Raw genomic sequence first — 26,802 nt, forward strand, 5'->3', positions numbered from 1 at the left:
GTAAACGTAAAAAAAAAAAAAAAAACACTACATACTTACATTCCGGTGTCTGTCCCCCGGCGCTGTGCTTCTCTGCACTGTGTAAGCGCCGGTCGGAAAGCACAGCGGTGACGTCACCGCTGTGCTCTGCTTTCCGGCCGGCCGGCGCTTACACAGTGCAGAGAAGCACAGCGCCGGGGGACAGACACCGGAATGCAAGTATGTAGTGTTTGTTTTGCGGCCCTGCGCTAAGTAACCCGATGTTTACCCTGGTTACCAGTGAAGACATCGCTGAATCGGCGTCACACACGCCGATTCATCGATGTCTACGGGAGATCCAGCGACGAAATAAAGTTCTGGACTTTCTGCTCCGACCAACGATGTCACAGCAGGATCCTGATCGCTGCTGCCTGTCAAACTCAACGATATCGCTAGCCAGGACGCTGCAACGTCACGGATCGCTAGCGATATCGTTCAGTGTGAAGGTACCTAAAGGATCAGAACATCCCAGCTTAGTGCCTTCAGCCAGAACACAAATCAGCTCCAAATCTCTCCATTATTTGGGGAGTTACGACTGCTTACAGTGTAGCCAATATTTAGGTCATTCTTGTGTAATTCCCAATAGGACTTTAAAAGCATGTCAGACACAGAAGAAGGCTTCTTTACCTTGATTGTCTAGCTTCTGAAGATTCGGAAGATTTCTTAGCACTGTCATTCTATAGTTGTGTGGATCTGGGTTGCAGCAGGGATTTTCTGACAGCCATAATACTTTCAGTCTTGGAAGAGTTTTCAAGTAGTATAGTTCGCTGAGGTTGGAAATGTTATTTTTCCTCAGATATAATTCAGTCAGGTTTTGACAGTGGCGTATTGCTTCCAAGGTAGAAATGCTATTTGCACTGAAAAGAGTTATAAATCACTGATTAAAAATCGGTATGTATGCAAAAATCCCCCCTTAAGCATTACACTGGTTATAAGTGGCAAAAATGAGAAATCTATTAGAACCTCTATTACAAAGCTGTAGCGAGAGAATACATACAGTTGGGTCCAAAAATATTTGGACAGTGGTGGAATCTCCGTGATTTCAGCTCTGCAGGCCAATATTTTTTACTGAAAATTAAACAACTGAGTTACAATGGAAATGAAGATTTTCAGGTTTAAATAAAGGGGTTGAAGAAAAATATCCTGGGAAACGTTTAAGAATTGCAACCATTTTTCTATAAAGCTTCCTGATTTCAGGGGCTCTAAAGTAATTGGACAAAATAACATGTTCATTTTTAACCCCTTCACGTCATGCGTCGTACATGTATTGCACATGTCTCCCTCCCTTTGATGTGGGCTCCGGCGAGGAGCCCAAATCTCTCACAGGACGTCAGCTGTTTTGAACAGCTAACATGTGCCCCTGAGGCCTCTTTCACACTTCTGTCTTTTTGCTCCTGTCAAAATCCGTCATTTTGTGAAAAAAACGGATCCAGCAAATCTTTCTGCTGGATCCGTTTTTTTTCCTCATAGACTTGTATTAGCGACAGATTGTGACGGATGGCCTTCCGTTTCATCCGTTGTGCGCAGGATCCGTTGTAAAATTGCTGTCTGTCTGGCGACATTTTTTCTGTACGTCGGAAAATCACCCAGCGACGGATCCTGCATCGTTGGCTATAATGGAAGCCTATGGACGCAGGATCCGTCGCTGACCGTCAAAAACAGGAATCCAGCGAAATATCTCTCTCTCTGCGAATGTTAACTCGTTAAATGCTGCTGTCAGTCTTAATATGATCGCGCCGGAAGCGCGTCACTAATCCCGCCCATCAGCACCCGTGTCACATGACCGCGGGTTGCCGATGGGGAAGCATTAGTGATGGGCGAGTGTTCCAGCGGTTGGCGCTCATAGCAAGGCAGTATTTCTGCTGCACACAGGCAATCTGATCATTGCCTGTATGTAGAAGAGCCAATCAGACAACTGCAGATTCTAGTCTCATGGAAACTATTGAGGCATGCAAAAAGTGAAAAAGAAAAAATGTTTTTTAAAAATATATAAAAAAAAAAAAAATATATAAAAGGTCAAATTACCCCATTAAAAAAAATATATATATACACATATTTGGTATTGCTGGGTTCAGAATTGCCAGATCTAACAAGCTATAAAAAAAATAATAATCTGATAGGTAAACGGCGTAGTGAAAAAAAAAAAAAAGTCAGAACGCCAGTATTAAGTTTTTTGGTTGCCGCAACATTGCATTAAAATTCAATAACGGACAATCAAAAGATCATTTCCACACCAAATGATATCATTTTAAATGTCAGCTCGGCAAGCAACAAATAAGCCCTCACCCAACCCGAGATCACGAAAAATGGAGACGCTACGGATGTCGGAAAATTAAGCAAATGTTTTTTTGTTTTGTTTTTTTCAACAAACTTTGTTTTTTTTTCATCATATAAATAAAAAACAACCTATACATATTTGGTGTTTATGAACTCATGGTAAAAAGAAAAAAACAAAACACAGTTGTGGAATTGCACTTTTATTGCTATGTCACTGCACTTGGAATTTATTTTCCCCGTTTTCGAGTACACGATATGGTAAAACCAATGGTGTCGTTCAAAAGTACAACTGTCCCGCAAAAAAACAAGACATCACATGGCCATATTGATGGAAAAAAAAAAAGTTATGGCTCTGGGAAGAAGAGGAGCGAAGAACAAAAACGCAAAAATGAAAAAGGGCTGCGGCGTGAAGGGGTTAACACTTTGTAGAGAATCCTTTGCAGACAATGACGGCCTGAAGACTGGAAGCCGTGAACATCACCAAACGCTGGGTTTCCTCCTTTGTGATGATTTGCCAGGTCTTTACTGCACCTGACTAATGTTGTTGCTTGGTTGTGGGTCTTTATGCTTTAAGTTTTATCTTAACCTCTTAGTGACCACCAATACGTCTTTTTACTGACCACACAAATCATACAATAGCATCCCCCGACTGGTGAAAATGCAGCAGCTGGTGACTGTGCACTATAGCTGACATCTTGCTGTATCAGTCTTGATTGGTTTTTGTAACCAACCATGGCTTTTTAACCCCTTTGATCCTGCTGTGAACAGTGACTATGGCATCTAAATGGTTAACAGAGTGTTTGGGTTCCCTCTTTAACCCTATTGGCAGAGATCATGATTGTGCAGTACTCATGTTTGTCATGGCAATACAGGGCCAAATAACGGCCTGAGAGTCTGCCGGCTATAGCGGCCTGTTCAAAAGTTAGCGGCATTTACAGTTAGGTCCATATATATTTGGACAAAGACAAGATTTTTCTAATTTTGGTTATAGACATTACCACAATGAATTTTAAACAAAACAATTCAGATACAGTTGAAGTTCAGACTTTCAGCTTTCATTTGAGGGTATCCACATTAAAATTGGATGAAGGGTTTAGGAGTCTCAGCTCCTTAACATGTGCCACCCTGTTTTTAAAGGGACCAAAAGTAATTGGACAGATTCAATAAAATGTTCATTTTTTAGTACTTGGTTGGAAACCCTTTGTTGGCAATGACTGCCTGAAGTCTTGAACTCATGGACATCACAAGACGATGTGTTTCCTCCTTTTTGATGCTCTGCCAGGCCTTCACTGCGGTGGTTTTCAGTTGCTGTTTGTTTGTGGGCCTTTCTGTCTGAAGTTCAGTCTTTAACAAGTGGAATAACCATGATTTTTAATCACAGCTTTCAGTCATCTTTGCATGCCTTCCACCAGTCTTTCACACTGTGTGAAGGAAGAAATTAAGAAAGGTTCTCCATTTTGTGCTTTTCGACTCCATTTTGTTGTTTTGATATAAATTTTGTTAGTAGGCTAAAGGTTACAGCTGTTATGAGATTTTGATGAGACCTTGATTGTTGCAACCTCGGTAGAACATGAGACTGAGGGTGTATTGTTCTACAAAACTTTGACGCACAGATTGTTCCTGCATTCTTATAGGCTAAGAACCGTGAGCGTGTTCTTATGCTGATTGGTTGAAGTGTAATTTCTATGACTATGATAAAGTCATGCAGAATAAACGGGGGCCAGAGATCTGCTCGATCCCCCATACAGAGACACACGTCTCCGTCTGGTCATTTTCAGTTGCCGGCAACACCTTATATATTAATTTGGAAATCACTGGGTTAACCGTGAAGGATCACTTTAAATCCTCCCTCAACAGTTGGCGCCCGTTAACGTGGGGCTCCAAGCAGGAACGCTTCTGCCGCCCGGAGGACAACAAGACAAAGGACCCTCGGACCGGACGCAGGCACTGGAAAATTGGGACTGATCATCCCCCACAACAACCACGGTAAGTTGGCAGTTATACTGTTCAGACTGACCGATTGGTGTGGTTTTCCTGTGTTTGTTGCTGCAAAGAGGATCTGAGGTTTGTCCCCGAAGGTGGGATGATTCTTGGGTGGAATCATATAGAGGTGTAGTTCCGTTGGAAGCCCAGTGCTCGAACCGTACCTCATAAGGAACGGACACCCCGGATTAACCAGTGATGTAATTCTCTTTACAGTCAAAATATCCTGAATTCCTGATCACTGTTAGAATCAGGCGCGGTGAGGTGATCGAAGATTGGGTAGGATGCGTAACTCAGGAATACATAGATATATATGTGTATGTCCAGGGGCGTCCGGAGGGTTAAGTCTAAGACGCCCTCCTCCTTTCACTGAGTACCGCGATTTTGGGTTGTCTCAGCGGGGGACAGGTAAAAACCCTAGTGGAATATACTATATGGCCACTCTGGTATCTATACACGACTAAGTAGGGGTATTTCGCTTGAAAGGAGAATCAGTCCGTGGAAGAAGAAGACTTTGAATTGTGTGATGAAAATTTGATATTGTTAGCCCAAAGAAGGGAAAAGAAATCTGTCAGGAATGCAGGGAAAATATTCTCAATTTGGCATGTGAAATGTGTGATGAAGATTTTGTAGAAATTAATTAAGTCTAAGAACTGCTGTATTTTTTGTGTCTGTGTTTGTCTTTGGAATATCCGATGGGAGGGGTTGAGCAGCTTGCGCTGTGGTTTTTTTTCCTTTCTGCACTGAGGAATGATGTGATTTTTCTTATCGCTGTTTCTGAAAAGGGAGGGGGCGCGTGCGTCGCTGCGCTCTTGAGTCTCTCTGTGTTTTCTTAGTGTTGTACGCGCTGGTAGATCTGTGAAATATTGTAAATTGAAAGTGAAATCTGGTTGTGCCCCTCAATCCCAGAGCGCCAATATATACTGGGTTGCCAAAACTTAGTGAGCCCCCACCTTTCCCTTGCTAAATGCTGACGGCATCTATTATCAGCCACCGCCAGCACAAGCGCCTGTTATGCCTAGTATTGCTAGTGATTATGAGTATCCGCCCCCACTTATCTTAGTCACTCGGTCAGAGACGGGATACACAGAGGAGATAGATTTTCAGGAAATGTATTCTAATGTTATTCCTGGACCCCACCGTAATGATGTGCTTTTTAGGATAGGGACAGGGGATCTCACAAAACAATATGTTGGGGCCATAGTAAATGCCGCAGATAATCAACTCCACCATATTGGAGGACTGGCTGCAGTGATTTCACAGAAAGGTGGACCCATGATACAGGAAGAATCTAATTCATATATACAAACTTATGGCCAGGTAGAAACAGGACAGGTCGCAGCAACCAGAGCAGGACAGTTTCCGTGTCAATATGTAATATATGCAGTGGGGCCACGGTATAATCCTGCCAACATTCCCAGGTCCAAACAGTTACTTACTGAGGCTGTCCAGAACGCAATTCTGTATGCCACCTCCTCCCGCCGAGTCAGTAATATCAGAAGTTTTCAAAAGAATTTAGCACGTTCTGCATCAACAGGAAGATCAAGGGTTAAAACCAGCCACAGCAGTCTCTGCTCCAATTCCAGCCCCCACCCCAGGTACAAGAATGCAGCTGGCTCCTTATCAGTGGCCTGCCCAGCAGCAAATTCCAACTCCAGCCCTCCCACCTTATATGAATTCAGTCCCCTACTCAAATATTTCTTTTAACCCTATGTCTGCAGACTGCCTTGCAGACAGAGCTCATCTATGCAGGATATGTTATAGGTGTGCTGATTCAGCTTCATGGAGACAAACAGTGACCTGTTGCTTAAGGTGGCAAGAGGAAATCCTTTATGTGTTTGGGCTGTGTTGTCTGTCCAGCTGTTGCTACACAAGTCTTCAGAGATTGTTTTGGATCACCCACTGACGGTCCATACCCCACACGATGTATATAGTATCCTTAACCAAGTACAATCTAGCCATATGTCCATGACCAGACAGCTGTGACTTCGGTGTGCTATTCTCATGCCTACCAATGTGATCTTGAAAAGGTGCACTGGATCCAAAGGGGGAGGAGTAGGTGACATGAAAAAGGACACTCTTTTTCTTTCTAGAATGGATCCAGAGGAACAAGATTAGGTTTCCAAACCACATGATTGTCTAGAATTGATGTCTCAGGAAACGGTTGGTCTCTAGTGTGCCTATTCTAATGCTGATTTTGAGCTTTTTGTAGATGGATCCCGTCACCAAGATGACCAAGGACGCTTCTGTACCAGATATGCTGTGGTCTCAGAACATGAGGTAATCAAGGCAGAGTCAATGCCAGCTCATATGTCTGCACAAGAAGCAGAGCTTATAGAAACGTGCAAACTAGCAGAAGGTAAGACTGTAAATATCTACACTGATTCCAGGTATGCTTTTGGCATTACACACGGTTATGGGCCTATCTGGAGAGCCAGGGCTTTCCTGACAGCAAATGGCCACCCCATTAAACATGCTGAGGCAGTCCAGCAACTTATGAATGCACTACAGTTTCCCACCCAAGCAGGCATCATAAAGGTAAAGGCACATACCAAAGGCACTGATGGACGGACAAAGGGTAACGCACTGGCAGACCAGGCTGCCAAGAAAGCAGCAAGCACTCCTCTAGCCTCTCAAGTACATCACCTAGACACCCCACCATCTCCACTTGTGTTGAAAGACATCTTAGCCCGGTTACAAGAACAGGCAAGTAAGGAGGAGAAAAATAGGTGGCAAAAGATAGGGGCTTGCTCTGATACCGTCACTGGACTATGGGGGAGGGGTGAAAAGGTCTGCCTACCACTGGTACTGTACCCAATGATGGCACAGGTTCTGCACGAGAATGTGCACCACTCGAAGACGGCCATGTGTGACACCCTACAGAAACAATGGATTGCCCCCGGGTTTTCCACCTGCGCAGAAAGGCAGGTACAGAGCTGCATGATATGTGCCACACATAATCAGGGTAGGACAGTGAAAACCCCATCCAAACACACTCCCCGGCCCCTTTACCAATTCCAGAGACTGCAGATTGATTAAATTCAGTTACCCAGGGTAGGGACGTAAGAGTATGTGTTGGTCTGCATTGATTTATTTTCAGGTTGGCCAGAAGCCTACCCAGTTGCCAAAGCTACGGCTAAGACAACGGTGAAGAAACTGATGGCTGAGATCATATGCAGGTATGGAGTTCCTGAAGTCATCAAAAGCGATCGGGGCTCACATTTTACTGGAGAGATCATGTCAGAGGTAATGGCAGCACTGGGGGTAAGTCAAGCATTGCATACTCCATCCACAGAGTAGTGGAAGAGTGGAGAGACTAAATGGAACTTTTAAGCTTAAAATCCAGAAGGCAATGGCAGAGACTGGTAAACCATGGACAGAATGCCTTCCTCTAGTTTTGTTTTCAGTAAGATATACCCCAAACAGGAAGACAGGACTGTCACCGTATGAGATTCTGTTTGGCAGGGGCCCCAGTCTTGAATGTTTCTTTCCACAACAGTTGCAGATCAAGTACCAGGACTTGACTAGCTATGTGCAGGCCTTACATGGACACCTTGGCAAAGTGCATTTAACTGTCTTCAGTTCTCTTCCAGACCCAGACAAGGTTCCTGGACACCATGATTTTGTGCCAGGAGACCTGGTGTATGTGAAAAAGTTTGTGCGCAGAGATTGTCTCCAGCCGAGATTTGAAGGACCTCACACGGTGATCCTGGTTACCCCCACTGCAGTAAAACTTGAAGGAAAGAGCACCTGGATCCACGCTTCACACTGTAAAAGAGACCGAACTAGTGTTTAGTCACAGTAGTGACTGAAGGGAAATGTTGCTGTTGTTTTTGATCCTGGAACTGAGGGCCATCCTCGCCCCTACCTCTTCGGCCCCTATTGTAAATAAGAATTCTGGTCCCACTATTCTCTGGGTAAACCTGACAGCCCCGGCGAATATCTGTCGATTTGATTTCTGTAATGTAGTCAAGTGCCCCGAGACTGAACGGGTGGTAGAGGAGATCATCCAGTTTTATATGTGTGTTACCAGAAATGACAACAATAACTGTTATTATTGGTCAGATGCTGCTTGGAATACGGGAGATGATTGGGGATATAAATCTAGTGAAGCCATGTTCCCAAGGATGGGACGGGTAGGAGTCTTCGTGAGAGAATGCATCTAACAGCCCTTCTGCAACCACTTAGGGGCTGTAAATGGGGTAAAAGTTGTCACCCCCTCCTCCTAAATCTCGAAAGCCCCCAATCTGCTGACCTGCAGACATTTGTACTGGGAAGGCATTATAATTATGTATTTAGTAGTGGATACTATGGGAATTTAGGCCATATACAGCTCCAGGATATTAGTTTCAGACCAACCAAGGCCCCTGTTACCAGTACAGCTAAGACAGGCCCAGGTGAGCGTTTGCAAAATGTAGTCAATGAAGTAATCCCCATTCCAGGTCTCAGTTGGCAAGAAGTTTTCTCCATAGAAACACAAACAACCCCAAGGAAAAACCTATGGTTAGAATGGGTGAGATACAATGTAAGAGTCCAGAATATCTCTGTAGGATGTATTGCTTGTGCTGCTGCGAATACACACCTATACACACATGCATTGCTTTTCCCTGATGACAACACCACTGCCTGTGTCATGAATCGTTTGAAAGGTCTGAAGTCCACTGATTGTCCAGATTATGTCCTACTAATTCATGAGAAACCCAAACTAAAGGTTCCAGGAGAAGTAACCGTATTAGCTGACAATTATACCTGCTATAATTCCCACGACACCACAGGTACACCAGTAGGGATCTTCGAGACAGGTTTCTGCAAAGGGTACAGTTCTCTAGATACTGATTTGCTAATCAAACATACAGAATATATGTACGACATTTATTGGTTATATGGAGATGGTAAGCTCAGTCCTAGGTTGCCTAATGCCTGGATAGGTCAATGCACCCTTGTTAAACTAGCTATGCAGTTCAAGATTTTACCTTGGGATCCAAAGACACCTGATGAACCTACCAGAAAGAGGAGAAGCCTTGATCAGCTCCACATGAGTTATGAAGAAGATCCACTAGTATATATTGATGCCATTGGAGTGCCAAGGGGGGTGCCCGACCAGTTTAAAGCCCAGAACCAGATTTATGCTGGCTTTGCTTCTATAATCCCACAGGTGCAGATTAATAAAAATGTTGAATGGATCAATAATATATATATTACAGTGAACAAAGATTTGTCAATTATAGCTGTGATGCCTTCCAGGGTATAGTTGAGGATTTGGGCCCTAACACTTGTATGACCCGTGCTGCAACCCGACCTAAGAGAATTACACTGAATCCTGTCCAGACAAGATCACATGCAGTGATATAAGAAGCTGACACAGGATTGTGGTTGGTGGATACTGGAGACATTAACTTTTGGGAGTAGGCTGACAGTAATCCTTTTGGGAAGGAGCTGTAGACCAGCATGTCATGTCGCCCCCACCACCAGAGAACCAACCACATCAGGTAGGGTAAGACAGATACAGGAGTATTATCCCTGGAGGCCCTCTGACTAGCTAGCTACGCAAAAACAATTGGCTGACCCTGAGAACCAACCTTTCTCATTTTACAAACAAATAATGATAATATGATGGACGTATAAGTACACCTGGGCAGGCATAGGTAGTTAGTGAAAGCAATCCTGACTGGCACCTTCCTCAATCAAGAAGTAGACCCACCAGAGTACGATGGTACTGATCCAGGGGAGATCCCTAAGTATGTCCCTCTCAAGAGAGTAGACAAAACCCCCTATTCTCAGATGATGCTAAGAGATTTAGTTTAGGGACAGTGGGAGAACTCCATGTGAAGTTAGTGAAGGGTTCAGCTGCCTGGAGGCCTCTCGCTAGGGGAGAGTTTCTGAGGTGTCTGGATGAAGAAATCCACCTCCCCTTTCCCATCACATGGACAGTCTCGAAGGATCTTTCTTTAGCGAAAAAAACTTAGTATTTAGGGGGGATTGTCAAGGTGAAAATATATATATATATCTTTATACCTTTTTGTACTGCTATACTCATACTGTGAAACAATAAGTTTTTCCTATGCTTGCAGATATAACTGTATTCAAAATGGCTGCCAGTATTCACCTTTATCTTTGTCATGTATGTAATACTAAAACTTGTTTTTTGGTGTATTTCTGTGTATATTAGGAAATTCTGTACTAGGATAACTAATGATGAAACCAAAAGCGTTGTCACCCCTGCTCTTCTCTACACCGATTTCACAAAGTTACCTTATGAAGATGTTGAAGCCAAGCGCATGGCTATCTTCAAAAGATCCCCACTACTGTTATCAATAATTGTTATTCGTAAATTCTAGTATACAGGGGGGACGGGTACGCCACAACAGCCATGACTGGTAACATGGCACCAGCCATGTGAAGACCAGTACCGCTCGAGCTTAGAGCTTGGGATAGTATCTCTGATGCTGGACATTAATTAACAAAATTTATCTAGGGGGGAATGTGAAGGAAGAAATTAAGAAAGGTTCTCCATTTTGTGCTTTTCGACTCCATTTTGTTGTTTTGATATAAATTTTGTTAGTAGGCTAAAGGTTACAGCTGTTATGAGATTTTGATGAGACCTTGATTGTTGCAACCTCGGTAGAACATGAGACTGAGGGTGTATAGTTCTACAAAACTTTGACGCACAGATTGTTCCTGCATTCTTATAGGCTAAGAACCGTGAGCATGTTCTTATGCTGATTGGTTGAAGTGTAATTTCTATGACTATGATAAAGTCATGCAGAATAAACGGGGGCCAGAGATCTGCTCGATCCCCCATGCAGAGACACACGTTTCCGTCTGGTCATTTTCAGTTGCCGGCAACACCTTATATATTAATTTGGAAATCACTGGGTTAACCGTGAAGGATCACTTTAAATCCTCCCTCAACAACTGCTTCTGGCGCAAAAATGTAAGCAGTTCTTCTTTGATAGCTTGTGACTATCCATCATCCTTTTGATTACATTCCAGAGGTTATCAATGGGGTTCAGGTCTGGAGATTGGGCTGCCCATGACAGGGTTTTGATGTGGTGGTCTCTTAACTTTTGCCAGAGCTGTACAGGTCCTTCTCAAAAAATTAGCATATAGTGTTAAATTTCATTATTTACCATAATGTAATGATTACAATTAAACTTTCATATATTATAGATTCATTATCCACCAACTGAAATTTGTCAGGTCTTTTATTGTTTTAATACTGATGATTTTGGCCTACAACTCCTGATAACCCAAAAAACCTGTCTCAATAAATTAGCATATCAAGAAAAGGTTCTCTAAACGACCTATTACCCTAATCTTCTGAATCAACTAATTAACTCTAAACACATGCAAAAGATACCTGAGGCTTTTAAAAACTCCCTGCCTGGTTCATTACTCAAAACCCCCATCATGGGTAAGACTAGCGACCTGACAGATGTCAAGAAGGCCATCATTGACACCCTCAAGCAAGAGGGTAAGACCCAGAAAGAAATTTCTCAACAAATAGGCTGTTCCCAGAGTGCTGTATCAAGGCACCTCAATGGTAAGTCTGTTGGAAGGAAACAATGTGGCAGAAAACGCTGTACAACGAGAAGAGGTGACCGGACCCTGAGGAAGATTGTGGAGAAGGACCGATTCCAGACCTTGGGGAACCTGAGGAAGCAGTGGACTGAGTCTGGTGTGGAAACATCCAGAGCCACCGTGCACAGGCGTGTGCAGGAAATGGGCTACAGGTGCCGCATTCCCCAGGTAAAGCCACTTTTGAACCATAAACAGCGGCAGAAGCGCCTGACCTGGGCTACAGAGAAGCAGCACTGGACTGTTGCTAAGTGGTCCCAAGTACTTTTTTCTGATGAAAGCAAATTTTGCATGTCATTCGGAAATCAAGGTGCCAGAGTCTGGAGGAAGACTGGGGAGAAGGAAATGCCAAAATGCCTGAAGTCCAGTGTCAAGTACCCACAGTCAGTGGTGTGGGGTGCCATGTCAGCTGCTGGTGTTGGTCCACTGTGTTTCATCAAGGGCAGGGTCAATGCAGCTAGCTATCAGGAGATTTTGGAGCACTTCATGCTTCCTGGCACCTGCTCACAGTGCCAAAACCACTGGTAAATGGTTTACTGACCATGGTATTACTGTGCTCAATTGGCCTGCCAACTCTCCTGACCTGAACCCCATAGAGAATCTGTGGGATATTGTGAAGAGAAAGTTGAGAGACGCAAGACCCAACACTCTGGATGAGCTTAAGGCCGCTATTGAAGCATCCTGGGCCTCCATAACATCTCAGCAGTGTCACAGGCTGATTGCCTCCATGCCACGCCGCATTGAAGCAGTCATTTCTGCCAAAGGATTCCCGACCAAGTATTGAGTGCATAACTGAACATTATTATTTGATGTTTTTTTTGTTTGTTATTAAAAAACACTTTTATTTGATTGGACGGGTGAAATATGCTAATTTATTGAGACAGGTTTTTTGGGTTATCAGGAGTTGTATGCCAAAATCATCAGTATTAAAACAATAAAAGACCTGACAAATTTCAGTTGGTGGATAATGAATCTATAATATATGAAAGTTTAATTGTAATCATTACATTATGGTAAATAATGAAATTTAACACTATATGCTAATTTTTTGAGAAGGACCTGTATAAGGCCCAAAGTCACTTCAAAACTGCATAGGTCGCTAAAAAAGTAACTTTTGCAAATTTCCTTGAAAAAAAAAAAATGAAAAATTGCTGCTACAATTTTAAACCTTTTATTTTAAAAATGGTCTTTATGTAAAGCAGACATGAGGTAAATGTTATTAAATTACTATTTTATGTGGTGTGACTATCTGGATTAAAGGGAAATCAAAGTTCAAAAATTGCTAATTGCTAGAATTTTTCGACAAATTTCTGATATTTTTATAAATAAACACAGAAAATATCAACATAAATTTACCATTAACATAAAATACAATGTGGCGTGAACAAAAAACAAACAAAATCTCAAAATCAATGAGATCTGTTGAGGCATTCTAGAGTTATTATCACAAAGTGACTGTGGTCCGATTTGAAAAATTTGGCCCGTCATAAGTATGTGAAATGAATGCTTGAAAGGGTAGCAACTCCTGGGTTGCTTTCAAGGGAGTTTTTGGTCATTGTCCATTTGCACTCTGAAGTACCATCGAATCAACACTGCTGCAACTGGTTGAGTCTGAGCAGAAGGTATCGCCCTGTACACTTCAGAATTCATCTGGCTGCTTCTATCTTAAGTCACATCATTAATAAACACCAGTGACCTCGAGCATGCCCGTGCCATCAAACTGCCTCCACCATGTTTTACAAAGGATGTGGTGTACTTTGGATTATCAGTAGTGATGAGCGAACGTGCTCAGATAAGGTGTTATCTGAACGTGGCTAAGCTGCTAACCAAGTTTCTTCGGCAAGCTCAAAAAATAAGTTTGAGTTCCCGCAGCTGCATGTCTCACAGCCACAACACATGCAGGGATTGTCTGCTTGTTGGGCAATTGGGTGGATGTTGTGAAGTGGTTTTTCTTCAGAGCACCACATGAAGACCCCCCCACAGGCCACCCCGGAGCACAAGCATATCATTAAATCAAAACTGAAAATAAAGATTAAATAACAACCAGAAGATGAATTTTATCAACCAAGGTGTAACAAATGGAAACGGAGGCAGAGATGCTGAAGTGTACATTTGTTTATTGAAATTTTTGTGGAACCACGGGACCACTGTCCAGGGGGCTCCGAAGGGGGTGTGACTATGCGAACCTCAGACACCCGTAGTAAGACCTGTCAAACAGGGCCAGATTGGATTGCCCGGGGAATGCAAGGTGCTACCTCCAGTTTGACCCCGGACAAGTGGAAGCTGACCCGATGCACAGGCGGCCTTGGCAGGAACTGCAGATAGCGGAAAGCTTGGCAGCAGGCAAGCGGCGGAATCGGGTAGCAGCTGGCAAGGGGAGTTGCAGGAGGTACTGACGCCATCCTAGGAGGTGTGGAAAGGCACGGAGGTCACACTGAGGAGACAAACCAGTATTAGCAAGATACAGGCAGATCACAAGCATGCTGGTGTGGGGAACCTGGGAAATAGCAACAGGAAACACTTGTTGCTCAGGCACCTCCCATAAAACAGAGGTGCCTAAAATAGTACAAGACACTCAGCCATAGATTGAGAGCCTTTAGGAATTAGCGCACTGTCTCTTTAAGAGACCAGGAGTGCATGCCTGGAGACCTGAAGGACGCAGCAGCAGAGGAAGGAAGCGCGGGACCTGAAATGAAGGCGGCTACAGAGGATCGGCATCCCTGCTGGGTATCGTATAGAGGTGCCGGTCCCGAGGTAATAGAAGGGTACCGGTGAGCCGGCCGGTAACAGAAGTTACAGCGGCATCCCTGCAGGGGAAGAGGACCCGGAACTATGCAAGGGTGCTGGCGCTACACAAGGTATCATTTTAATCAGTATAACGGCGCCAAATTGACACTGTCTGAAGGTTACTGTGCACAATCCTGCTGACAGGTTCGCTTTAAAAAGAGGCAGATACATATCAAAGAGCTGTAATTCCTTAACCCTTTATTAAGATGTGAATACCCTGCTCTCTCGTAGCAGCTTTATATGCACTGGCACATGGTTTTTATATCAAAACAGCATAAAGTTTATTGTCTATCATAAGCTTTACAGATCCAAAACAAAACAAACTTTCTCCAGTACAAGTGAATAACAAGCAGTCCTTCCTTCAGGCATCAAGTGAAACAAGATAAATATAGCAGCCTCACCTATCTCAGTATTTTAGGATGTAGCAGGTTCAGCAGTCTATACCCATTCACCAGACAAACAACACGTCTATGCAGTTCTAGCCCAAACTACATACTGCTGAGCTCACCCTCCCCTGTAAGCTGGATTATGGGAATAACCTTTCCACCCAGACTCTTGTGGTTGCTCCTATATCCTGGACACAAATTCCAGTCAAATTAAAACGCCCAGTAACCTAGTGTTTTGTCTGTGGTGGACAAAATTATTTTCGCCTGATGATTTTTGGTTCAGGTAGTGATTTTGTTTTTAGCGGATATCTTTTCTAAATTGTCTAGAGCAGGCTTGAACACATTCATCCTGAAATGGAATGGTGCAAAGTTTGGTTTTGGATACATCACCATTCCACATTTTCAGTCAAAGTGCCCGTCTTGTCGTATTTGATAACATCAAGGACCTAGCAGCTACCCTGACTGGCTCTGCTAAGGCATCTGATAGGAGATAGACTTCTGAAAAAGATCTAAAGAAGATAGTACATTTTCTCTGGGAGTCCCCATGCTTAAGTGACCCTCGAGTGAATTTAACCATCTGAACATGGACCTTGCTATCCAAGTGGATGGTACATTTGTTGTTAACGAGGCCGCTGATGCTTCCCAAGTTTTCTTTAGAAGGCTCTCCATCTTCCGATCCACTGGATCTTTAAGTTGTGAAAATCCTCCAATGGAAGAATTGCTTTTCTAGCCACCTTAGAGACTTGGATATCAATCTTGCGAATTTCAGACCAAGTTATAGCTATATCTTCTATACGCTTTCCAGGAACTCCCATTCATCGAGAATGAAACTCTGGATATTGTCCTGAACCAGGAACACCATCTTCTTTTTTTATTTCAATACCCTAAACATTTCATTTGGGACTGTTCGGGTCATCTCTTCTTCTTCGACTTCCATTGTAGTTCTAACTGCTGTTAGGAGTTACTCCATGTCCTCAGCAGAAAAATAATATTTTTTGGCCTCTTTTCAAAGCTTTTAGTCGGGTTTAATTTCTCTTCCACAAGCCAATCTTAAGAGATGGTTGCATGGGCTTCTTCTGAGTACAAACTCTCTTCTAAACTAATCTTCCTCTTTTTGATCACCTTATGTGCTAGAAAACCCGATTGAGAAGGTTGCTAGGTAAGTCTGAATTTCCTGACGCACCATCCCCCTTAACATTTCTATTAGAGACAGTTTTTTAACCCTCACAACCTTTTCTGTGCACTCGTGGCATAACTGCTTTCTATAAGTTAGGACTGCAGCTTCTTATTACAAACGGCACATCTACGACCCAAAGCTTTAGCTCTCGTTTGTAGTGTAGAATCCCTGAAAGAAAGGGAAGAAGGCGGAACTACTCATATCCTAATGCCAAAATGAGGAACGCTCCCCACGATTACTTACTGGGCTTGTCTTTGCGCTGGGCTCAGCAGATGCAGAGCGAAGACAAGACTTACCCTCTGTGCAAGTAAGGAACCAGTTTTATCTTAGGGCATGTTCATGTTATGGGTCACTTATAGTGAAGTGACTGTGACTCAGCGCAGTTGGCATCACTCGAATGCGACTCCTCACCTTTCTGAAAAATTCTGTGATTCCAATCTGGAGGAGGACTTTCTGAAGGCCATTTGTCTCCTCTTCTCGTCGATTCATTGCTATGGTTTCACCCCAGAGGACCGATAAACGCACTGCATTTTACGATGGAACACAACGGAAAGTGACGCCAATTAAAGGGTACCGGCAATCTGCGTCACTTACGGTGCACGCCCAGCATGGAAAAAAAAAGGAGAGAGGATGGGGAGCTATTGGAGGACCCCAGTCCATCTCCGATCAACATTGCCTGGAGGCGCAAGAGATCGGATGGGTCCTGATTTTCCAGACACAGGAGCAGATAGAGAGGAGGAAGGCAGAGCGATCAACATCACTGCTCGGCAGGTATTCTTTGAGTCCCAGTGTCTGCTAATCCCAGAACACCATGATGGCCTCTTCATGCCCCTAGGGACAGGAAAAACACTGAGGATATTGTTTCCTTTGTGTTTCCTGTACCCATTAGTGCGGGGAGGCAATCTCCTATTGTGTTGTCGTGGAGCGTGAAGGGAGAATATATTTAATCCAAGACAACAATCATAAATGTTGATGATGGAGGATAACGATGCTGGAGGAAACTGGTACAAAAGAATAGATATCAACAAAGAAATGCATCTTAAAGACATGACCTGAAAGGTCACTCAGCAAGAAAAAAGGCACTGCTGCAAAGCTACCGTGAAAAAAAAAAAATGTGATGGTATGCATCCACACATGGGGACAAAGATTCAACTTTTTAGAAAAACATTCTCTGGTCTGGTCAAAACAAAAATGGAACTGTTTGACCATTGTTTTGTATGGGAAACCAATTGGGACACTTACAAGCCACAGAATTATCCCAACCGTTAAGCACATGGGTGGCGGAGTCATGTTGTGGGGGTGTGCATTGCGGCATGAATGACTGGTGCACTTTACAAGATCAATGGCACACTTAGAGAGGACAATTATGTAAAGATATTGAAGCAAATCTAAAAGTCATCAGCCAATAAGATAAACCTTTGATGCATAAGGGTTGTTCAAATGGACACGTACTACAAGCATGCGTGCAGAGTTGTGTAAAAATGGCCTAAGGACAAAAAATTTAAAATAATGGAGAAGCCATCACAATACCCTGACCTCAGTCTGCGAGCAAGGAGGTCTATGAATCTGACTCAGTTACATCATTTTAGGAGAAAGTATAAAATTCCGGCAACATATTAAAAGAAGCTTGTGGAACACTAGCAGGAACGATATGAAACTTAAAGGCAATGCTGCCAAATACTAGACACGAGTATTTTAACTTCTTAGCCACTGGGAATGTAATAAAAGAAATAGCAGCTGAAATTTTCTCATTACCATGTAATAATATGGAAAGATCCTAATTGCCATGTAAAAATATGGAAAGCTCCTAATTATCAAGCAATAATATGGAAAGCTCTATAATTGAATTTTATGCCCACTGATGGATCTGAATTAGAAGGCAAACTGTTGGTTAGCATCAAATAGAGTAAGACCAGTCATCTAAACTTTCATAGCATCATATGTTAAAATAGCATTACAGATTGCTTCTTCTGTTTGGGACTTGAGTGTGACGATGCGGAATGGAACTTGCTGTAACTTTCATGACTTGCCCTGATTTGCACATTACAAGTATGTCTTATGCTTTGAATAAGAGGTGGAATATTTGGTACAGGAGCTTTATTTGCTATTAAGAGTTATAGTCTGCATGTCCCTCAACAAAATCTGGGAAGTGCATAAATGTGTGGTCAGGGGGGTCTTTATAAAACACGGGTCACATATATATGAAAATAAAAAAAGAAAGCGAGCTTCGGCTATCAATGATTTGCTGACAAACATTCGTACACTTGAAACTTGAAATAAGGACCTTCCTGACCACAACACAAAAATTCTTGAAACAATATAGATGCTCCAGCTCCAGCAGGATAGGTAAAATAGTAAACTTTATTCGTCCATAATGGTAATAAAAACAGTGAAGATTCCTTACATCGGTGGATCCAAAAACAGGGAATTGTATGTATACGGCTACGCGTTTCGACCTGTGGCGGTCTTACTCATGCCTTAGATACTCCAGGAATGAGCGAGATATAAAGCCTAAGTCGGCCCAAATAGTTACGCCCCCACATCACATGATCGATTTGTAAGGTCCTGGAGCTGCATATAAAAAAATCGATTAAAACGTCCAAAAGAAACACATTAAAATATTAACAATAATGGTACAAAATTTCATTTTTCTTATTCATGCCTGCAGGATAGCGAGTGTTTAGATTATAAATCCAAAAGGCCTCTCTAGTGAGTAGGCGCCTCCTTGAATCTCCTCCTCGATACGACATGTGTACTTTCTCAATGCCATGTACCTTTAAATTTGTGATATCCCCATTATGTTGTATATTGAAATGTTTTGATACCATAGAGATATTTTTATTTCTCATGTTAAGGTTAGTGGCATCTCTAATATGTTCGGTTATACGGGTTTTTAGTTTGCGCGATGTACATCCTATATATGAAATCCGGCATTCCGTGCAATCTACCTTATAAACTACGTTTTTTGTATGGCAGTTTATAAAGCTATTTATTTTATATTCCTTAGTGTTGTCTGAATTTTGGAAGCTATTGCCAGGTTGTGTATGTGCGCATGTGCTACATGCCAAGGTCCCACATCTAAAGAAACCTTTGCATTCGAGCCATGTATTGGATTTCACTTTATTTTGGCTTGAATTGGGGGCAATTAAATCACTGATGGTTCGAGCCCTTCTCGCTACCATGTTTACCCCATCCTTCAAAATATCTGATAATATGGCGTCTTCATGCAGAATAGGTAATCTTCTATTAATAATACCTTTGATTTGGTTGAATTAAGAAGAGAACTGTAAACAAACAAATGGTTTTTTATCAAACTTTTTCTTTTTTAATGAGACACTAGTGGTCGGAACTAGTAACTCCTCCCTCCGTTTATTATCAACCAGATTTTTAGCTCTATTTAGAGTCCAACTAGGATATTTCCGAGTTTTTAACCTGTCGCTTATTTTGAAAGATTCATTTTGTCTATCTCTCTCCCTACTACAATTCCGTTTCGATCTAATGAATTCTCCCACAGGTATGGATTTAATTGTATGGGCCGGATGACTGCTATTTGCATGCAGTAAGGTGTTTCCACTAATTGGCTTTATGTGCGTTTTGCTTATAATTTTTTCACCTACACATCCGCATAAATCCAGATCACTAGAGAGGCCTTTTGGATTTATAATCTAAACACTCGCTATCCTGCAGGCATGAATAAGAAAAATGAAATTATGTACCATTATTGTTAATATTTTAATGTGTTTCTTTTGGACATTTTAATCGATTTTTTATATGCAGCTCCAGGACCTTACAAATCGATCATGTGATGTGGGGGCGTAACTATTTGGGCCGACTTAGGCTTTATATCTCGCTCATTCCTGAAGTATCTAAGGCATGAGTAAGACCGCCACAGGTCAAAACGCGTAGCCGTATACATACAATTCCCTGTTTTTGGATCCACTGATGTAAGGAATCTTCACTGTTTTTATTACCATTATGGACGAATAAAGTTTACTATTTTACCTATCCTGCTGGAGCTGGAGCATCTATATTGTTTCAAGTATTGCCACTGGACGTTGTGATCAGGACGGGCTTCCGTGCTCCGGAGTGGATGGTCTGGTTGGTGAGCTGGCTGCGACTTCTACAGTGGTTTTTTTCTTATTCTACAAAAATTCTTCTCATTCAGAAAAGAGAGGAGTTGAGATCCCTTTTGTCTCACAAGGCTAAGTGTTCCCTAGCTAAATGTAGAAGATATTTTAATGAATTTGGGAATAAATGTAGCAGAACGCTGGCTAGAGCACTGAGGATCCAGCGATCGAAGGGTTATATCCCATTGATTCAGACCCCCCTCAGGTGGTAAGGCAACTCTGCCAAAAGACATTGTTTCTTCCTTTAGGGATTTCTACACTTCTCTATACTCTATAGATAAATCTACCTCAGGATCTCACAGGGAAGATTTCCGGAGCCATATTCATGAATAAATTAAAAAAATCTGGATCCATTCATTGAAGAGTGAAGATATCACTGCCCTTTAGAGTGCTATCTCTGAGCTGGAGCTTAAAATTGCAGTAAAGAATTCTCCTTCAGGTAAAGCCCCTGGTTCAAAGGTCACCCTCTGATCTATTACAAAAAACTCGGCTCCTACTTCTGGTCTGCCATCAATAACACATCTGCTTGCTCGGTATCTCCACTTCTCAAAGATGCACTGCCAACAATACGTTTATACATAAAGTAGGCAAAGATGCTGCTCAGTGCTCCAGCTATCACCCAATATCTTTACTTAGTGTAGACTTGAAACTTTTTACCAAGATTCTAGCAACCAGACTAGCACCCTTGATTGGAGACATTATTCACCCTGACCAGGCTGAATTTAAGTCCAGCAGAGAAGCATAGGACAACACCACTAAGGCCAAATTGGATAAAACCCCTTTGATGCGCTTATCCACAAATGCCGAAAAGGCCTTCGATCGAGTCAACTGGGTGTTCATGGAGGTGCTGATATCTATTGGGTTGCAGAGCTCCATGCTAAAGTTTATTGGTTCTCTCTCTAGTACTCCCTCCGCCTGTGTGCGGGTAATAGTGTTTTCTCTGAGAATCTTCCAATTGAAAATGGCACTCGGCAGGGCTGTCACATCTCTCCCCTAATTATTATCCTCACTCTTGAGCCCTTCCTTCAAGTGTATACGGTCCAACCCAGATATTACGGGTCTTAAGATTCAAAATATCTCTTACAAAATTGCAGATCATGCGGATGACCTATTATTCTTCATTACTAACATGATTGTATCTCTTCCTAGCTTGATTTCCACATTACACCTATTGCTGGTGCAGCAAAGGAAAATTGGCACATGTATACAAAGATCACATAGTATTGGCAATAATAGCCCGAATTGCACCATTAATAATAACCACATGATAAACATGTATACCTTGGAGATGCACAAGGGGGTACAGGTCCACAGAGCCCACGTGCCCGCCCCTACGCGCATTTCGGAAGCCTTTGTTAGGGGGCATGTTATAGAAGAAAGCTATTCCACCTAGTCCATCCCTCTGGATTTCTAATCTCAATGATTTAATGTATATGGAGGCCTTGACAGGTTCTCTCTACAGTAGATATGAAGTCTTCTATAAAACATGGTTCCATTGGACGGAATTCAAGCACTCCAATGAATATGGTAGCCTTGTGCAACTTGACCCTCAGACTTGGATGTCATTTGGGTTTTTGTTCGAATGGATGCCTGGATTTGGGTGGATCTCCACCCCCCCACCATTCCTTTATGCCTTCTCCCCACCCCTTACTTCACACTTTCATTCTCCCCTCTGTCTACTCTTCTCTTTTTGTCTTTTTCTTCATGCCTGAAGTTCTACTCTTTTCTCTTTGCTCTCCTTCTCCTTCCCATGTTAATATGAAAACTGGATGAAACGAGGTCACAAAGTGGATTCTTGTTCATGTTACAGATGTTTTGGAAACTATGTCTAATCTATGGCTTTATCTCTATATTTGTTGTGTTTTTCTTTCGTTCCTAAATAAAAATATAAAAAAAAAGTGTTATAGTTATTATGAATACTTTTGTTACCTAAAAGTTAAGTTTTAAGGGCTACCATGCTTCTTCTGTCATTGGTCTTAGAATATGTTGGTGTTTATCAAGGCCTGATCTTTTCATATAGACATTTATTTTAGTCAGTGCATTGAAAAGAAAACTTCTCACCTTAATGTCATAACTTCAATGTTTGAAAGCTCGTGACATATTGAGATCTGAAACAAAAATGGTTATAGACAGTGTTAACAAAGAATAAAGTGTCATGTAAACAGAGCTGAACAATATGAACACCAGACGATTCAGTGATGATGGAGTGCAGAACATTGGGTTATGTTCACATGTCCCGGAGTCCAATGCACAGAAAACCATGGAACTTTGGGGGGGCTCTGGCCTTTCACATTAATTAAGCCTATGGCCTATCTGAGATTAAGTAGTCAATGCACGAAAATAGCACTCACCAGATGTAGCTTAAGACAATCATTGGAGAGAGTCGCTGCCGCAGATCCACTGATCCACAAGGGACCGGCCGTTGAGAATACAATATAGGAGAACGTGGTCAAATTCTGGGCTGCTGAATCATTGTAGTCCAAAGGTATTATTAAAAGTGGTTTTTATTCAACGCGTTTCTGAGTTTCAAAGAACTCCATCAGGAAATACCACAAAAGAATCTTATGTGGTATTTCCTGATGAAGGAGTTCTTTGAAACTCAGAAACGCGTTGAATAAAAACCATTTTTAACCATACCTTTGGACTACAATGATTCAGCAGTGTAGAATTTGACCACGTTCTCCTATATTGTATTCTCAATCCGAAAAATTAGTATTATTATAGTTGTATTTTTATTAGTTTATCTCAGCAGTGCCTTCTCATCTTTAAAATTGTTACTTATGACTTGTATATGAAGCACTGCAGAATATGTTGGCGCTATTTAAATAAAGATTATAAAGACCTACTACACCACCCTGATCTCCTCACTATCTAACAACCCCAAGAAACTTTTTGACACCTTTCACTCCCTCTTTAGGCCCAAAACACAAGCCCCTATCACAGACATTTGTGCTGATGACCTGGCCTGCCGCTTCATAGAGAAAATAGATAATATCCATCAGGAAATCCGCTCCCAGCCACCAAGTGCAGTGACTCCCATCCCTCCCTGCATTTCCCCTGGCTCACTCTCCACATTCGATCCCATCACAGAAGAAGAAGTCTCCAAGCTCCTCTCTCCTTCTCGTCCGACTACATGCACTATTGACCCCATTCCCTCTCATTTCCTCCAGTCTCTCTCTCTCTCTCTCTCTCTCCAGTCGTCACAACTCACTTAACTACAAACTTTAATCTCTCCCTCTCCTCAGGCATTTTCCCATCCTCCTTCAAACACTATCATTACTCCACTATTAAAGAAACACGCCCTCGACCCATCCTGCACAAATAATTACAGACCGGTTTCCAACCTCCCCTTCAACTCTAAACTCGTGGAGCACCTAGTCTACTCCCGCCTTACCTGTTAACTCTCCACTCACTCCCTCCTAGACCCTTCACAGTCCGGCTTCCTCCCCCTACATTCGACAGAAACTGCACTCAATAAAGTGACCAATGACCTTCTGACAGCAAAATGTAATGGTGATTACTCTCTGCTCATTCTTCTCGACCTTTCTGCAGCTTTCGACACTGTTGACCACCCTCTCCTACTCTCTAGGCTCCAGTCACTAGGCATTAAGGACATTGCTCTCTCCTGGTTCTCTTCATATCTTTCTGACCGCTGCTTTAGTGTTCAGTTCGCTGACTCCACTTCGTCTCCTCACTCTCACTGTTGGGGTACCTCAGGGCTTAGTCCTTGGCCCCCTTCTCTTCTCTCTCTACACTGTCCCAATTGGACAGACCATCAGCAGATTTGGCTTTCAGTACCATCTTTATGACGATGACACACAACTATACACATCATCCCCTGACATTACCCCCGCTGTACTACAGAATGCCAGTGACTGTCTGTCCGCAGTCTCCAACATCATGTCTGCTCTCTATCTGAAACTCAACCTCTCCAAAACTGAACTTCTTCTGCTCCCGCCATTTACCATCATCCCTAAATCTGACATCTCCTTTTCCGTGGGTGGCACCATAATAACACCCCAGCAGCAGGTGCACTGTCTGGGTGTTAAGTTTACCACCAATCTCTCCTTCACTTCCCATATACAATCTCTTGCCCGCTCTTGCCGCTTACACCGAAAGAACATCTCTAGAATCCGCTATTTTCTCACTATGGAAACAACAAAAACCCTCACTGTCGCCCTGATCCACTCCCGCCTGGATTACTTCAATGCTCTATTAATTGTCCTCCCCCTCACTCAATTTTCCCCTCTCCAGTCTATTCTTAATGAAGCAGCCAGGGTTGTCCACCTAGCTAATAGGTACTCGGACGCGACCGCTCTTCGCCAGTCATTACACTGGCTGCCCATTCATTACAGGATACAATTCCAAGTACTTGTCCCACCCACAAAGCTCTCCACAGTACAGCACCTCCTTACATCTCCTCCCTCATTTCGGTTTATCGGCCTAACCGACCTCTGCGCTCTGCAAATGACTATCGACTAACCTCTGCACTAATCCGTACCTCCCACTCCCAGCTCCAAGACTTCTCCCGTTCTGCACCAATCCTCTGGAATGCTCTGCCCCAAGATATTAGGACCATCCACAATTTGCATAGTTTTAGGCGCTCCATCAAAACACATTTGTTCAGAGCGGCCTATCACGTTCCCTAATCAAAGTCATTTTATGTTTGTGTGTGTTACCCATTCACTACTTCCATCTATCCCCCACCCCCTGAAGATGGCTGGACCATCATGAAAAATACATCATTGTAAATACACACCTGTACTTTGTATATCCCCCACCTCATTGTAGATTGTAAGCTCTCACGAGCAGGGTCGTCTTATTTTGTTTTAATTATTGTATTGTTAAAATTGTTACTTATGACTGTTGTTTGAAACTGTTAAACTGTATATAAATAAAGATTATTATTATTATTTCTGTGTTGCATGCCTTTACGTTTCTCCTCATACCTCAGGCCAGAACCAAGTTAGAGAAACACCATTGCACTCAGAACTGCACAGGTTTTCAACCGATATGTCACGAGAATATCTTTGTTATATTTTACCTATGCAGACTCAAATGCAAAATTTTGAAAAGCATTTCCAAAAAAAAACTATATAGATTCAGTTTTTAGAATAGTGATGACGTGAGCATAAGTACAGTATGTCTGGCAAGAAAGATTGATGAAAGTGAACGGCGCGAAAACTCATGTCCATAAGAGGCTGGTTCTTACAAATTTGAAAGACACCTATGAATTTTTTTTTTGTTAATTAAACTTCTGCCCTATGACCTAAGAATGGTGTCCTGTCTGGTGGTCGTGGTACACACTTAGTATACGCATGTACAGCACACCAGAACACTAAGTTTAGGATTGAAGGAGGTAAGCTGCAAGACACTCAGACTGGCGAGTCCAAACTTGGGAGGGATTACAAAATATGTCTGTCTCAAACAGTGACCTAAATATCTGCAAAACATGTCCTCCAGTAATGGCTCTCCTAGGAAAAATATTACATCATTTTGAAGAGGCCATGATAGATAGTAAAACTTATAAACAGTGGATATTTGGTGACAGATGCACTTTGAAACTGTTTCTAAAAGTGCAGAAGACTTTCTAGGAAATGTTTGTCATAGTCCTTAAAGGGACCCAAAAGTAAATTTCAATTTATAAATCTTCAAATCTAATAACTTTTGTAATTCAAGTCGTGGTAAGATTCCCTACCATTCACCCTGTACTGCAACTTAGGGTTATGTTTACATTACCCAATTCCTATGACGATTCGTTTGAAAATCCTCAGTGCATGATGGAACACTCAAACAAATAGTCATCTGCTGGCTAAAACAGCTGTCACTCCCCATTCCACCCTGAAACGAAAAGTCATCAAAGGGGAGGGGGCTGGGACATCTCGACACTCCACTTACTTTCCTTGCCGCTCTGAAACAAAGCGCCATCAGGGACGCTCGTTTCATTGGCTGGTCCCTGCAATGTCTCTCATGTGCAATGTCTCCCCGAGCGCCCTATGCAATGAGCACAGCATCCGGTCTGTTGTCTGATTAGCTGAATAGCAATAAGCCGGCTCTGATTGCACTCAGAAATACAATGGAAAAGTGTAGTTATGATATCTGAGTGCTTACTTCATGATCTAATAGCTGTTAAAAAAAAAATTGATTTCAGTGATAAAAAAGGACATCCTGCCAAGTTTGAGCAAGGTCTACTACTTCTCGGATAGCTCTTCAGCACATTATAAAAATAGGAAAAACTTTATAAATGTCATCACAAAAAAGATTTTGGAGTGGAAGTTGACTAGCACATTTTGCCACAGTTCATGGCAAAAGAGTACGTGATGATTTGGGAGGCCCTGTGAAACGCCTTGCAGCTCAAGCTAGCCTCCAGAGGCCATATTCAGACGAAATCTTAACACCCATGCAACTTTTCAACTGGAGTGAGAAAAATGTCTCTAACATGCAATCCATATACCGTACAAACCAGGAC

General features: G+C 42.5%; 1 protein-coding gene across 2 annotated transcripts in view; it reads right to left on the reverse strand.

Moving 5' to 3' along the window:
* The window catches only part of CFAP410 (cilia and flagella associated protein 410), a 182,841-nt gene that overhangs the window by 89,751 nt on the left and 66,288 nt on the right, over positions 1–26,802 (reverse strand). For both annotated transcript variants that reach the window (XM_077275684.1, XM_077275683.1), the window contains 2 exons: positions 22,395–22,441; positions 646–875 (listed from right to left, as the gene is read on the reverse strand). In XM_077275684.1, the coding sequence (XP_077131799.1) occupies positions 646–875; positions 22,395–22,405 (241 nt within the window). In that variant the 5' untranslated portion in view covers positions 22,406–22,441. The remainder of the gene's footprint in view (positions 1–645; positions 876–22,394; positions 22,442–26,802) is intronic.

This window comes from Ranitomeya variabilis, chromosome 7, assembly GCF_051348905.1.
Source record: "Ranitomeya variabilis isolate aRanVar5 chromosome 7, aRanVar5.hap1, whole genome shotgun sequence".
Classification (NCBI taxonomy): domain Eukaryota; kingdom Metazoa; phylum Chordata; class Amphibia; order Anura; family Dendrobatidae; genus Ranitomeya; species Ranitomeya variabilis.